Genomic DNA, 15,365 nt, shown 5'->3' with positions numbered 1-15,365 from the left:
TGATACCTGATCTGAAGAAGTGACCTGTGACTCATGCAAGCTTACACCCTACCACAAATTTTGTTAGAGGTGCTACTGGGCTCTTGTTCTTTCCTAGGTTGAGAGAGAGAGTGATTTGCCCAAGGTCACCTGATGAGTTTCCGTGGCACAGTGGGACTCTAGTTTAATACTATGCTGTACAGGTGGTCTTATATATCACCTCAATGTACCTCAAACACTTTTCAACAGTTTGTATGTTCTGCTGTTAGATCATCAAGTAAACTTGATGAGAAATCGAGCAATGTGTGAATCAGCTTTTTAGATAAGCCAGAGATGTCAAATTCTGTATTCTTCGGCTCCCTGCTGTTCTCCAAACTTATAGACCAGGGGCCAGAAGTGTATTTTGCAACACAAATTGAACCTCCCCTGCAAATATGTACACACATGTGTGATCAAGCTCCCTAAAAAAATGGGTACCATCTTCCTCTGGAGTTACGGGATGAATAGGACAATAAGGCAGATGGCACATATCTATAAGTACTTGTATATATTTTGCAGTGTTTCCAGATCCAGAGAGGTAACAGTGTTAGTTTGTTATACCATGATTAAGTAGGAGTTCAGTGGTCCCTTATAGATAAACAGAAATTTATTCCAGCATGAACAAAGCGTAGAGACAATCTATGCTGCTTATTAAAAAGCTGTTTTGGGTGGACACTGTGCATACGAAAAACTGAGCTCTAGGTCACAAAATGTTATTCACGAATAAATTTTGTTCATCTTTAAAGTACTACTGGACTCCTGTTTAGTTTCGATACAAAATCCAGAAAGGCAATATAAATGCTGACGTGGAGAGTATCTCTGTTTCTTACCACATCATTTCTCCCTCTTCCTTACAAGCAAAACCATGGTCAAATGAACTAGATTATTTAGCTGAACTACCCCACCCCTGAAAATATATTCCCAATCACCAGCATAGATTAGGCTCAGCATTCTACATATATGCAAAAGCTGAATGAATGACGCTGTGGGTGCAGAGACCTCCACCTTTTAACCCAATATTTTGATCATTTAGACTGAAAGAACAAAAGGCATTAATCTGAATTCTGTGATGAACATGGCCTGTAACTAGAACACATCAGCTAATTCGGGGCACCTACCACCTTATTTGCAACCAAGGCCAATATGTTCGCCTTCCTTCTTTTCTGTGTTTCAGCTCTCTCATTTCCTCAAGACATTTTTGAGGAGAGGATAGGCTGTTTGGATGTCCTTTCCAGGCCATAACACATCAGATAAATGTAAAGAAGCATCTTAGCACCAGTACCTTCTCTTGGGCTCGGCTGAATTGCTTCTGGACCCGTTTAGCAAACAGCCCGGCGCTACCAGTCTTTCCTTCTGCCATAGCTGTGTCTTGTTGTGCAATTTCTGTTCTCAGTATCAAGTTGTGGTTTAATTTTTTTTTTCACTTCTGTGGCAGGAAGTTGAAGAAAGAAGTGTCATTTGTCACCAGGCTTGGTTTTGGGTGTGTTTGCCTCTCAGCTGAATGCTGGGTAAGCCAAGCTTTCTTTACCCAAAATGTAAGAACTGACCGGCTGGATCATACCAAGATCTAGCTAGTCTCATGTTTTGGAGAAGGTTCTGTACCTAAAAACGCCAGTTAGTGCTATCTATTTGTGGTACACCCGGGGCAGATTTGTCATTATATTATGTATGCTATTGAATAAGATTTAGGTGATCTTCCTTCGGCTAATTAATAGATTTATTTGTTGAATTCCCACTAAAACAGATTTCAGAGAGATTTAAAAAAGAAGAATGCATTAAAATGAGTTGACATTACTACACAGCCTCAGGTAAAATGGCCACCTTTCTGGCTTCTCTGAAAGGCGATAGAATTATTTTCAGCCACGTTTGGTGGGATAGCCGTCTATGAAAATAGCATGTAGCCACACTTTCCCTTGATCTTATGGTCCCAATTCTCTTCCTGTCCAAGTTGGTAGTGCAGCATCGAACATGGGGTTAGTAAAATAAATGCTTATTAAGACTTGGGTTGCGTATCAAAACTGATGACGTGAAAAGTCCAGATAAAGGAATGAATATAGCAGCAATTGGAAGGGGGGGAAGTCCGAAAGAAGATCAAGAGAAAGTGTATGGAGTATGAGTTGTAAATCTGCACTGGTGACATGGTATGGAAATTAACAGTGCAATCCTAAACAGAGTTACTCCAGCCTAAGCCCATTGGATTCCAATGAGCTTAGACTAGAGCAACTCTGTTTAGGATTGCACTGTAAGGGCGCCACTAACTTACAATGTTTTTTGAAATATGAGTGCATTTGTAAGTGCCTTAACCTGAAGATTTTTTTTAATTTTAGAATTTATCTCAGTAATCCAAGATGGTATGATTATCCCCTTAAATTGGAGATGGAGAGTTCAGGAAGAGAAATGGAACTTTGCTGAAGGACGGTAGCTGTGCTCAACTTCACACTAGAGGTGAGATTTGAATTAGGAACTCCCTTGTTCACAGCTCAGCATCCTAACGTGTGTACTAGTACTTGACTGTAGCTTTATTTCTCTCATGCGTAGCAAACACATAATTTTATTCCTTTACTGTGGTCGTTTTGCATGTTACAGGTTGCAACAACATCCTGTCAGTTAGTTGCAGAATTTGGTAGGTGAGCGGATTGAGGTGTGGCAAGGTCATCTCACAAAGGAAGGCTAAAGGAGGAGGTTGAAGCAGCAAGTATGCAAAAAATGGTTCAAAATGTTAACTACAACTCGGGGAGAAAATGGAGCCACACGGAACTGAATGGTTGATACCATGGGGAAAAAATCACCACAAAGCAAACAAAATTATTCTGAAACCAAAGCTTGTAAGGGAATTACTATTTGAGCAATTCATGTATGAACCCTAAACAGCCTGAGATTCCATGGCTATCACCAAGTGCCATATAGTCTCAAAACATAAAGACAGAGAACAAATAAGTCTCTAAATATGTATATATCGTTTTATTTTTGCAAAGTATCGCAGGCATTTCTATGTTCCTCTGATGGAATGTTTTGACTTAGGATGATATAACGGCTGTATTCTAGCTTGTTCAGTTTGAAGAAATTACCTGAAAGAAGAAAAACAAAGCTATTAAGCCAAGCATTCTCTGTTTTCTTTAAGGGTATGCTAAATAATAGATGAATCCCGTGACAACGAAATGTTCTAGCAGAGAAAGCTCCAGTTGAAGAAGCTTAATATTATTTGGGGTGTTCATGTATGCATGCGCATGCACACACACAAACACAGAAACCGAATTCCCATCTCTCTGGCACCCTTAACACAACCATCACAGAAGGCCCAAAGTGTCATTTGTCACCAGAGAAAGGGAACAGGTTTAGCCTCCACAACATACAACTGTTTTTTTAAAAAATTGCCTTCCTTCCTTATCCCAACTACTGCTATCTATTGTCCCCTCTACAAGAGAGCTATATCTTCTGGTTCAGTAGACCTTGGGGAGTACAGCATGGGGGTGATGTGGGGGTCTGTAGTGGAAGGGAGGAAAAGGTAAAAATAGCAACAAACATCTTTTTCCACTGGCGTCTTCCACCAGTAGAAAACATGGCTAGGACGTACCCCTCAGTATGATATGCGCTTCTGATATCCTCTCTAATTTCTTCCCAATAGGTGTGGATTGAAATAAACTTACATTGTTGATCCAGGAAATGTAGGCAGAGACACGGGTAAATACAGTGGGTTTCCGGTAGACATTGCATCCGGAACTGGAAACAAAGCTAGTGACTCCGTGGACATAGTATCTGCCATTCACCAGGCAATTCAAAGGTCCTCCAGAATCCCCCTGGAGAAGAGGGCAGAGAGGGAAGGCATGAGTCACCATCATTTCTGATGCATTCCTTTCTCTTTTGACTTTTATATCAGGAGGGAAAATTCTGTCCAGTGAAACAACCTGAGCAAGCTTTGCAGCTGTCTCAAGACAGACTGGCTTTGTTGAAAATCTCAGGCAATGCACTGCACCCCTTGTGAAATGAACTCAATCAGCCAAAAAATGAGAAGTTGACCAGCAAGGGAAAGAGTTTACTGCACTTCGAGTGGATGATTTCCCAGAACAACGTGAACAGACTTTTAAAAATGGATTTGCATGGATGCAAATTCACCCCAGTTTAACGAGCCACTGAATACTTGCCTCTATATACATATGATCTCTGAGGGCCAAGCTACACATGATGAATGACACTTGAACAGCAAGTGTATTTCTCCCTGTTCACTTGCCCTCCACTCAATCCACTTGCCGTTCAAGTGTCATTCGTCATGTGTAGCTTGGCCCTGAGATCTTAGCTGAAGTTTAGTCACCACCACACTAAAATAATCTCTGACCCTGTCTCTCATATAAGCCAATGGCTGCAATTCACTCTTGGTTGGTCCTGTAGTGCTGATATCTTAGATCAAGGAGAATGTCCTCTTAACAGGATTATTCTTTTACCAGCTTCAAACAGCAAGGGGAAGCAGAGAGGTGCATTTGGGGGTGACTAAGAGCCAAGCTACAAGTGACGCCTGACACAGGTTGGACACTTGTCAGCTTCCCTCAAGTTTTGATGGGAAATGTAGGCGTCCTGGTCTTACAGGCTCTCCATTTAATTGAAGTTTACAGAAACCTCCCCCCCCACACACATCCAGGGGAGGGGAAGGGGGGCACCCAGTGAGAACCCAACGCCTGCACTCCCCTCCCAACCGCAAGTTCTCCCTCGCATAGACTGCCGCTCTGTAAACTTCAATGAAATGGAGAGCCAAGCTGCAAGACCAGGACGCCTACATTTCCCATCAAAACTTGAGGGAAGCTGACAAGTGTCCAACCTGTGTCAGGCGTCACTTGTAGCTTGGCCCATACAGCTTCTCAGAGTAACTAACCAATTATGTATTGCTTATAGCAGAAACATAAGAAATCACTGCTTGTATTAGGTCTATCAGCATTTAATTAATTGTTAATTATTATAGCTGCGCTTGGCTGTGATATCACTTACACCTCAGCACTCTGTGACACCTACAGGAAAATGAGAACCTTTAGTCCTTATCAGGCCATTTGAGGAGATTATCAAATAAAAAGTTTTCTTTTTAACTTTGAATGGGTTGGATCCACGGGAACATTTCCGTGGATGGATTTCTGTCGGCGAAGCATGACTTTCTCAGTTTCCTACTACTGCATCACCTGAAATACTGCTTCTGGCCATTTTGGGGTGTGTGTGTACATTTGGGACTGTAGCAGCAGGAGGAGGGGGGAGGAGAGAAGGTTGAGCTCTGTCGACAGAAATCCTTGCATCTACGGACCTTTTCTGGAGGACTCAACCCAATATATATTTCTGCCAACCTCTAAATATGCAGAAACCTTGCACTTCCCTGAGGGTGACATTTGCTCCCCAACACCACTTGGTCATCAAATTTACTGTCTGAGAAGAGATATCCTTTCTGTGATTCGTTGGTAGAGAAGTTTGACATTTGGATTTCAAACTTGCTCCTGTTTTTTTTGTTCTGAAACCCTCAAGTGATTATCAAAATGCAAATGCCAACATAGAAATGATCATGAAAAGTTAAAATCAGTTCTAAATGTTTACTCTGAAGTTAAATGTAAATATTCATTATTAATTTCAGATTTTTACATTTTTAGATTTTGAGGAATAAGTAGGAGTACGCATTTGCCATGTTGAAAAAATTAGCACACCCAGGCAATCAAAAATCGGCATGAAAGCAAAGAGGGTAACTTATATGGATTATGCCGATATTGCTCATCTTTCAAGCATATGCTCATAACTATAGGGGCTAGAAATTTGCTTTTAGAAAAGAGGTAACTTATTCTTAGGAAGTTGAATTCTGCACTTTTTCTGGAATTGCAGCATACACATTGCGCTGGGTTATAATGGGAGAGCCTTTTTGAGAACGTTCACTTACACATTTGCAGAGGTTTCTCTCTTCCTGTATTTAGCTTCCACTTTAAGGGGCTAACTAGATGTTACATTTTTAATTAGCTGGGTTGAGGTTCCCCTGCCCCAGCTCTCATTTTCTTTAATTGCAGCAACTTGGAAATAATTTCCCAAGACCTTCAGGTGCACGATCTATATTAGGATTATCCCCCTTATGAACTCAGAAAATGCCCTTGTGGCCTGGGTGTCATTGAATCTGTTTCCCATGTTCTATTATACTGTTTATTTTATTCTAAGATCCCAGACAAATTTTTGAATTCCCTTCTTTATTCATGGTGTGGCCTTTCTGATAATGTCAAGGTCCAGCGATTACTATCCGGTCACACAACTTTTCTATAACCTCTAACGTGGCTAGTTTTCTTCAATCTGCAATCTGTATCAGGGAAGCTATCAACTAATTTTAATGTACCTTTTTCGCTCTGACATGCCAATAAAGGTTGTGTGTGAATATTAGGATTATGGTGTAGTGTTGGAAAGGGCTTCAGCTTCCCCACAGGATGTTTTTCCCTACCTGAAACAGCCCCATGGGGCCACTCTTTGTTGGAGAGCGACACATGCACCCAGCTTGTTAAAAATGGAACATATAGTTTGGCCCTTAAATACGCATGTGATTTTGTTTCCCAGCATCCAGTTACCTGGCATCCAGAACGTGTTCCGTCCCCTCCGGCGCATACCATGGTATCCTTGACCGTCGAGCCCCAATAGGACGAAGTGGAGCAGACTGAGTAGCTTACCACGGGGAGAGAGGCTTCTTGCAAGACTGAAGCCAGCTGTCCATTAGCTGTACAAAACCACAGGGTAGACTAGGATTAAGGTTGCCCAAGAAGATAATCTATTTCTTTATCACCTTCGTTCCCCTCCTTGTGAAGTGAGTGGAGAGAACTCCCAGTGGTGCAGTTCATGATGATGGGTTTTTTTTAAGGAAAACTTGGAACTAATCTGAAGTTTGTGATTGCCACTTGGGCACATAGTACAGGCTGCTACAACATACTTTCCATTTCCTTATGGGTGCATCACTGCTTATCCAAGACTGGACCCTCATCCAGACTTACGTGGGCTGCAGCAGGTGGCCACGATGACCCCAGTCCCAACATTCTGGCTGCCAACGGCTCCAACAGCTGCCCTGAAGGCAAGAGAACCAGCGTTGCCTGGCCCAGCAATGCATTGTTCCTATACAGTACTGAGCAGCAGCAGCTGGACCATACCGGTCAGGCTATAGAGCAAACATGGAACAAGTGCCAGTTGAAAGCCAGTCTGGTGTAGTTGTTAAGAGTGATGGGACTCTAATCTGGAGAGCCGGGTTTGATTCCCCACTCCTCCACTTGAAGCCAGCGGGTGACCTTGAGTCACTCACAGCTTCTAGGAGCTCTCTCAGCCACACCCACCTCACAGGGTGATTGCTGTTGTGGGGATAATAATAACATACTTTGAACTGTTTATACTCAAATTACCCTTGTTACCTTTATATTTGTGTACTGTATTGATAACCTGAGATATGCTAATAAAGGCTTTGTTGTTGTTGTTGTTGTAATATACTTTGAAAACTGCTCTGAGTTGGGGTTAAGTTGTCCTGAAAGGTGGTATATAAACTGGGTGTTGTTGTTGTTGTTATAGGTGGGGAAGGGCAGGAAAAGCTGTTGGGCATGCATGCAATAAGTCTGGCCTGTATAAGTGCCAAACAGCAGGCAAGGGGGAAGGCTCTAGTTTTTTTCCAGGCTTCGGGAAAGAGTCTTGGGAAGAGAGGGAGTTTGCCATGTCCTTATCTATCACACACAGTCACCAGATCGGATGCAGCAAGGTTTGAACTGGGAGATTAAAAGCTTGAGCATTTACATCTTGAATGGGTTACCAGGTCTGGGTTGGGAAATTCCTGGAAGTTTGGGGGTGGAGCCTAGGGAGGACAGGGTTTGGAGAGGGACCTCAGCTGGGTATAATGCCAGAGAGTCCACCCTCCAAGCAGCCGTTTTCTCCAAGCTGTAATTCCTAGAGATGTCCAGGTGGCTGGAGAAGAGCCTGCTGCACATTCCCTGTGAACATGGGCTCTCTAAGGGGGCCACTCTGGCGCCGACGAACACCGAACATGTTCGGTAACAGGACATGTTCGGGTCCAGTCGGCTGTTCGTGTTTGTTGTCGTGAACGAACACCGAACAGCCAGCACGGGTTTTATTTTTCCATTCGTGCCCATGTCTAGTCCAGGCTCCCTCTGGAGGTTAAACAATCCTAAGCATGAGCAAATTGGAACACAGAGAAGATTTTGGTGCCCCCCCCTGGTGCCTTATGGGAGTTACCATAACACTCACTTTTGGTCATGCCCCAGCCAGTGATGTAACAGGGATTGTTGTTGGGCAAGATCTCACCAGCCCTGGGCAAAGAACCAAGCTGCACGTAGCTGTTCAAAACTGCACTTTGGGAGAGACGAAGCAGTGCAATGTCATAGCTGTGGAGAAATAGAGGAGACAATGGACAGTGGGTTGAAAGGGGACTAAATAAAGAGCTGGCCGTTTTTTAAATATTTCAGAAACCAGAATGGTTGTCTTCTTTATATACTGTATCTTGTCTTTCTGTAGATGGAACTGACAGTGCCATTCAGTGCAGAGTTAGCTCCTTCTAATCCCACTGAATTCAATGTTGGACAACTAACAAGAATTCAAAATATGATAAAATTCTCCATCTGAGTAATCAATAGCTAATATTTCCAATATTTCCAAAAAAACCTATTTAGTACTACAGCAGCCAACAGATCACATCCGACCTTTTGCTAAACACACAAACATTTCTAAAAGTCTGAATGGACACATTTTGCCAAGCTATTAGGGAAGGAGTTCTTTGGAATGAAAGACAGTAAAAAAATCAAAGGAGCATTTATTTGCTTTGTTTTTTTAAAATCCTGCTATTCTGCCTCGTGGTGCAGAGTGGTAAGCGACAGTACTGCAGCCCAAGCTCTGCTCACGAGTCACGACCTGAGTTCAATCCTGGAGGATGCTGGGTTCAGGTAACTGGCTCAGGGTTGACTCAGCCTTCCATCCTTCCGAGGTTGGTAAAATGAGTACCCAGTTTTCTAGGGGTAAAGTGTAGATGACTGGGGAAGGCAATGGCAAACCACCCCGTAACAGAAGTCTTCCAAGGAAATGTCAGGATGCAACGTCCCCCCAGGGGTCATTAATGACTTGGTACTTGCACAGGGGACTACCTTTTCCTTTTACCTATTCTTCCAAGAAACTCTGGATGGCATAAATGACCCTTTTCTTTCCCCATTTTATCATCACAACAACTCTGTAAGGAAGGCTAGGCTAAAAGATGTCGAGCGCTTTCAGATATCACAATAAACTGTAGGTTGTATAAACCACAGTTGGTTGCACAAGCCCTGGTTACTTTACCAGAAGTGTAAAACAGACCATAATAGTTTAGGAAATCCCATTTTCTCTGCTGCTTGCCTCTTTCCCCGCTTGCTTCCTGGGTGCTGTCCAAAGCTCCTTTGCATTTCCAGGTTACTGGCAAAGCGGCCTCATTACATACACTGCCTGCTTGCTATTGGTTGGCAGCAATAAATGGGAGGGGATCAGGAAAAGAAGAAGCTTTTTATAGATCTCCAGGTTATTCTCCAAACTAACATGATTACCAAACCCTGCCTCATTTGTTGCTTCACTGAATTTTGGGTATGCCTGGAACACTTTTGTGTCTAAAATAGCTGTTTTGATCCCAGGAACTACATGATATGATACATAATCCAGCCAGTTTATTTGTCTGGGAAATATTTCCAGGTCAACACTTACCCTGCAGCAACATTGTTGCTGTTCCAATATGGATGCACAAAGATACGCCCCACACTTAAATATTGCTCTGTGCCTTCATTTTGATAAATGTTGTGGTCACCAACAACCACACGAAAATTCATGTTCCTGAAGATAAGAGGACATAAAAATGGAACAATTATATTGCCAGTCTGGAATCTCCCCACAAGCCCGTAACAGCTTCTTCTATATCATCCCTTCTGGTGAACTGAACTGAATAACAGGCTTGGCACATGGCAGGCAGAAAGACATATCCCATTTGCATTGGGTCTGGTATGCAAAGAGTGTGGTCCTTCCCTAGGGTTTCCAACCTCCAGCTGGGCCTGGAGTAGACATGGGCACGAACAGAAAAAAAATGAACATGGTGTTCGTTGCCATCCACGAACAACATGAACATTGACGAACATGACCTGTTCATGAACATGTTTGTTGTTCATGGGGGCCAGCAGGCTCTCCTCCAGCCATCAAGATTCCTACCACACCACTCCCAGAAACCCTACCTGAGCAGGCAGCAGAAAATGTACCAATAATAAATAACAGCTTAGCCCCAGGGCCTGGCAGCAGCCCTGGAACCTGAAGGGGTAGATCCCTACTGCTCCACACACAAAGAAAATTCAAGCTCCAATGCACTCTCCCTGTCTCTCTCTCAAAATGCCAATGCTTTATATATTTACATGCCCTAACCTGGGTAGCCTAGGTGAGCCTGATCTCATCAGATCTCAGAAGCTAAGCAGAGTCAGCTTTGGTTAGTCATTGGATGGGAGACCTCCAACGAAGACCAGGGTTGCAGAAGTAGGCAATGGTAAACCCCCTCTGCTAGTCTCTTGCCACGAAAACCCCACCACCACCATATTTTCACGTAGATACAGGTGCAGACAAACAGATGCAGTGTTATCTGTCCCTGCCCCCAGGCTCACTCAATGACATTCCAATTAATGCGTCTTTGCTTTCTCAGTTAGGCAATGAAAACATTCTCACCTGTCCACACAATGAGCCGCTGTCATCACCCAGTTTTGCTTCACCAGTGTCCCACCACATGTATGATACCAGCCTCCGCCTGAGTAGTACTGGAGGGAAATCTAGATAGGAGGAGAGTTGGGCGAATGCTTGATTATTATTGTTGTTGTTGTTGTTTTGCCCACCTAAAGGAGCACAACATGAATCTGTAGTCAGATTAGTGATACAGTTGGAACAAATGATCTGTTGAGGGGACGCTCATTTGCAGACCATTTATTAAAAGCATTAATGGCTGGACATTGGCCGTTTCCACACACGTTGAATAATCCACTTTCAATATACTTTAGTGAATATTTGTAACTGATTTTCCATGTGTGGAACAAAAAATCCACTTTTAAAGGATAACTAAAGTGCATTGAAAGTGCATTATTCAACATGTGTGGAAATGGCCATAATGGCGTGTACCCTACCACTACTACCTATTACAAGTGACCAGCAAATCTAGCTGCATGTGAGTGGGAGTATGAGAGAATGGGTGTACCTCTGGCATGCTTGCACAGGAGAGATTTCCAGAAGTGTCTTGCTTCTTGCAAGACCACGAGGAGAGAGAAGGGAGAAAAAGGACACAGAAAAAGAGAAGGAGGAGTTGGAGAGAAGCTGCTAGATCAAAGACACAGTCTGGTTCTGGTGCCAAGGAAAAAATACTGCTCCCCAGACTCCAGGCATGCTGACTTGCCTCTATTCCAACATGCTGAGTCGAGTTGTAAGATACAGGTCCAACTGAAATCTAAAAGTTCATCTGCAAAAAATATGGTACATTTACCTGTGATGGCCATGAATTCCTCTTTGCATCGTAGCCCCCAACAACACGTCCATGGTCCTCAAGCGACTCCTCTGAACAACGTCCTTCAGAAATAAAGGATCAAAAGCATGATTTCACTTGATCACAGCTATTGGAGACCTGAGAAACACCCAATAGTGGCTCCCAGGAGAACCCAATGAGGTGATCATATCAGGTAACTTGCTCTTGTCATGATCTAGGACACTGACGACTCCTCCACAGGTGAAGAAAGTGAACACTCAGAGCCAAACTAAAAGTGACGTCTTACACAGGTTGGACACTAGTCGGCTTCCCTCAAGTTTTGATGGGAAATGTAGGCATCCTGGTCTTGCAGCTGTAATGGAGAGCCAAGCTGTAAAACCAGGGCGCCTACATTTCCCATCAAAACTTGAGGGAAGCCGACTAGTGTCCAACCTGTGTAAGACGTCACTTGTAGTTTGGCTCTCATACCGTCCTCTACTAGAGTCAGGCACAGTTTCTTATTTACTGGCAGATACTATTCCGGAAATAACAGTCTCAGTGGCGAAATTTCTGGCAATAACAATTTCACCGAAATGCAAAATCAGTTTCAAATAAGTTTTAGGGGAGACTCTCTACTGTCACCTGCATTTAGGTATAGTAGTCATGTTTTATCTTTCTTATATTTAAATGCTGGATTTTAATTCTCTCGTCTATTTTATAAAAAATCCTATTTATCATATTTTTTATCTTCGAGATCCTGTACTTTTAAGCTATCGTTATTTAGTAATTGTGCTTGATTTTAACTGTATTAAATTAAACTTAAAATCGATGGCCATATAAGAATAAATGATGATTTGTGAAGACTCATACTGGCTGATTTAATTGAAATCGATGTATTGTCGAAGGCTTTCACGGCCGGAGAACGATGGTTGTTGGGGGTTTTCCGGGCTGTCTTGCCGTGGTCTTGGCATTGTAGTTCCTGACGTTTCGCCAGCAGCTGTGGCTGGCATCTTCAGAGGTGTAGCACCAAAAGACAGAGATCTCTCAGTGTCACAGTGTGGAAAAGATGTAGGTCATTTGTATCTACCCCACCCCTCCTGAGTAGATACAAATGACCTACATCTTTTCCACACTGTGACACTGAGAGATCTCTGTCTTTTGGTGCTACACCTCTGAAGATGCCAGCCACAGCTGCTGGCGAAACGTCAGGAACTACAATGCCAAGACCACGGCAAGACAGCCCGGAAAACCCCCAACAACCATTAATTGAAATCGGTTAAATGCACACAGTATAAAATATCCTATTTATCATATATTTTTTATCCCTGTACTTTTAAGCTATTGTTATTTAGTAATTGTACTTGATTTTAACTGTATTAAATAATGCTTAAAGGCTATGGCCATATAAACAAAATAAATGATGATTTGTGAAGGCTCATACTGGCTGATTTAATTGAAAGCGGTTAAATGCACAATTAAAAGTTCTCAAAAAAAGCCAAGACCTTCTGCATCGAGTGTCAACCAGGAAATCATAATGTAACATCTGGAATGTCCTGCAGTTAAGTTGTCATTCATTTAAGTGGCTTCATGTCAATCTCTACTCCCTGCATCAAAATTCTTTTTAGGAAGCCGGGCAAACACAAAATAGTTGCGATATCTTAGGCTCAGAATTATGGGCTTGATTCTGTTTTAAATTAATTCCCACCAAGGCAAATGTAGTACGCCAACTGAGACCGCTCACAAAGTTCAACTAAACCTAGGAAAATTAGATTATAATAAATTCATCTACTCCTAAGGGGAAGTCAAGTTCTTAACAGAGGAAAGACAGAAGCAGTTAATTTTTTTTAAAAAAAAGGAGTTGAAAACTTCAATTTTGTTTGCAAAGGAAAAAAGTGTTTTCAGTCCTAACAAAGTATTCCAATCAGAAGTACTTACCACAGAGGACAACAGCAGCCAAAATGAGAAGCCTCAGCATGGTGAATGAGTGCTAGACATCGCCTTAGTTGTCACTTCTTTTATACTTTAGGAATTTTACATCACCAAGATAGCAGAGATAAAGACAGCCCTTCTTGGAGGGGGTGTGATGGGAAGATGTACAGGTGACTCAGAAACACAAACGCAAGTGGCCTTGCTCCTTTGCTATTTTTAAAATTTTGTTTAAGGACAAAGCTAAACTGTCAATGGAATTAAATTAAATTGTACATATTCGTAGAGTAAAGAGAACTTTGCAACTTTTAACCCCTCTCCCCCAAGTTTTTTCGGGGAAAATTAAAGCAAGTTCTTCTGATCTGAACTGGCCTGTAAACATTTACATTTGAATCCTTATTTGACTTGGTTTGTAACTTTTCATAGCTGCAAATGAAGTTAGGCTCAGGAAAAAAATAAAAAAGAAGCACCAGTGAGTAAAAGTAGGGAATCTGATACAAACCTTACAATGATCAACATCGTTAAAAAAAATCCTTGAAAGATGAATTTCAAAAGCAAAATCTTTCAAAATACAAAAATGCAGAAATTGTGCAGAATGCTATATTTATGCGGAATTTTGCTTCAACTCTTTTTGAACAGGGTCACTCAATCCACTTTTAACAATACTAGATGCTTAGATAGCACCAGTAATGCGGCAGAACTATACAGAAGCAATATATGCCTAGAGGATCTTCAGCCCTCTAAAAAAATGCATGCAAACACATTAAGAGGTTGGGAGAACATGAGGTTCTAAGGGCCAAGCTACACATGACGAATGACACTTGAATGGCAAGTGTATTTCTCCCTGTTCACTTGCCCTCCACTCAATCCACTTGCCGTTCAAGTGTCATTCGTCATGTGTAGCTTGGCCCTGAGAGGAAGTAGAGGATAAAAAGCATCTTTTGCAGGATTAGGTATGAACTGGGAGTTTGCATCTAAATATGAATACCCGTCACAGTATGTTCAACTAAATGCATATTAGTGATTCCTGATTAGTGAGCTAGAGATAAGGCAAATAGATCTTATCTATTTATTCAATCAACCTTTATGACAAAGAAATTTCTGGTGCTAGTTTTTTTAATAAAAGGATTCCCTTATTTGTCTGTACCCACTATCCCTACGTTTGATGACTCTGGGCCAAGCTACACATGACGAATGACACTTGAACGGCAAGTGGATTGAGTGGAGGGCAAGTGAACAGGGAGAAATACACTTGCTGTTCAAGTGTCATTCGTCATGTGTAGCTTGGCCCTCAGACATTATAAATTACCATAATAATGGCTTCTCTTGCATAAGCCAAAAATAATGATAACTGGTTGAAAAACCATAGGTTGTTTCCAGCTGTCTTTCTCATTCAATCCTGCCCAATTCCCCTCCTTATTACACTCCCATCCCACACAAGTTTCATCCATGCAGGTCCCTTGATCCCATGTGTAACATTTTTGGGGGGTGGCCAAAGGGAATCCTTCCTTCCTTTTTCATCAGCTGAAAAGTTCTCTGGATCAACCCTATAGCTGTTGGCCAGAGCCTTGATCCAGATTTCCAGGGCAACTTCCTACCTTTACAGTGAAATCCTAAGCAGAGTTACTCCTGTCTAAACCCAATAAAACCAGTGGTCTTACACTGGAGTAGCTCTGCTTAGGATTTCACAGTCAGTGTGCCTTCTGGCAAAAACTGAAGTTAGCGGATATACCACTTTGCCCTTTTAGGCAGTCTGGTGATGATATCCCTGATGGAAAATTAATTACCATTTATCATTTTCTTCCTGACCATTGGAATGTATCATCATCATCTTCATAATCATCATCATTTTCTTTTTCTTCATGTGCTGTGTTTGTTTTATGTTATGGCCAGGGCTTATTTTGAGGGGGAACGTGCAGGAACGCAGTTCTGGCAGTTC

At 42.2% G+C, this 15,365-nt stretch overlaps 2 protein-coding genes across 2 annotated transcripts in view; both read right to left on the bottom strand.

Moving 5' to 3' along the window:
• Positions 1 to 1,393, bottom strand: part of BIN2 (bridging integrator 2) — a 28,386-nt gene extending 26,993 nt beyond the window's left edge. Inside the window, exon 1 of the mRNA XM_055003167.1 lies at positions 1,301 to 1,393. Within this exon, the coding sequence (XP_054859142.1) occupies positions 1,301 to 1,378 (78 nt within the window). The 5' untranslated portion in view covers positions 1,379 to 1,393. The remainder of the gene's footprint in view (positions 1 to 1,300) is intronic.
• Positions 1,394 to 2,964: 1,571 nt separating this feature from the next.
• Positions 2,965 to 13,516, bottom strand: CELA1 (chymotrypsin like elastase 1). The gene is made up of 8 exons (XM_055003475.1): positions 13,436 to 13,516; positions 11,522 to 11,604; positions 10,720 to 10,820; positions 9,724 to 9,849; positions 8,251 to 8,387; positions 6,585 to 6,730; positions 3,666 to 3,815; positions 2,965 to 3,086 (listed from the first exon to the last, which is right to left on the bottom strand). The coding sequence occupies exons 1-8, from the start codon at positions 13,473 to 13,475 to the stop codon at positions 3,069 to 3,071; spliced, it is 801 nt and encodes a 266-aa protein (XP_054859450.1). The 5' UTR covers positions 13,476 to 13,516; the 3' UTR covers positions 2,965 to 3,068.
• Between the last annotated feature and the right edge of the window lie 1,849 nt (positions 13,517 to 15,365).

Source organism: Eublepharis macularius, chromosome 19 (assembly GCF_028583425.1).
Source record: "Eublepharis macularius isolate TG4126 chromosome 19, MPM_Emac_v1.0, whole genome shotgun sequence".
Lineage (NCBI taxonomy): Eukaryota > Metazoa > Chordata > Lepidosauria > Squamata > Eublepharidae > Eublepharis > Eublepharis macularius.
This window is presented reverse-complemented; position numbering and strand designations above follow the sequence as displayed.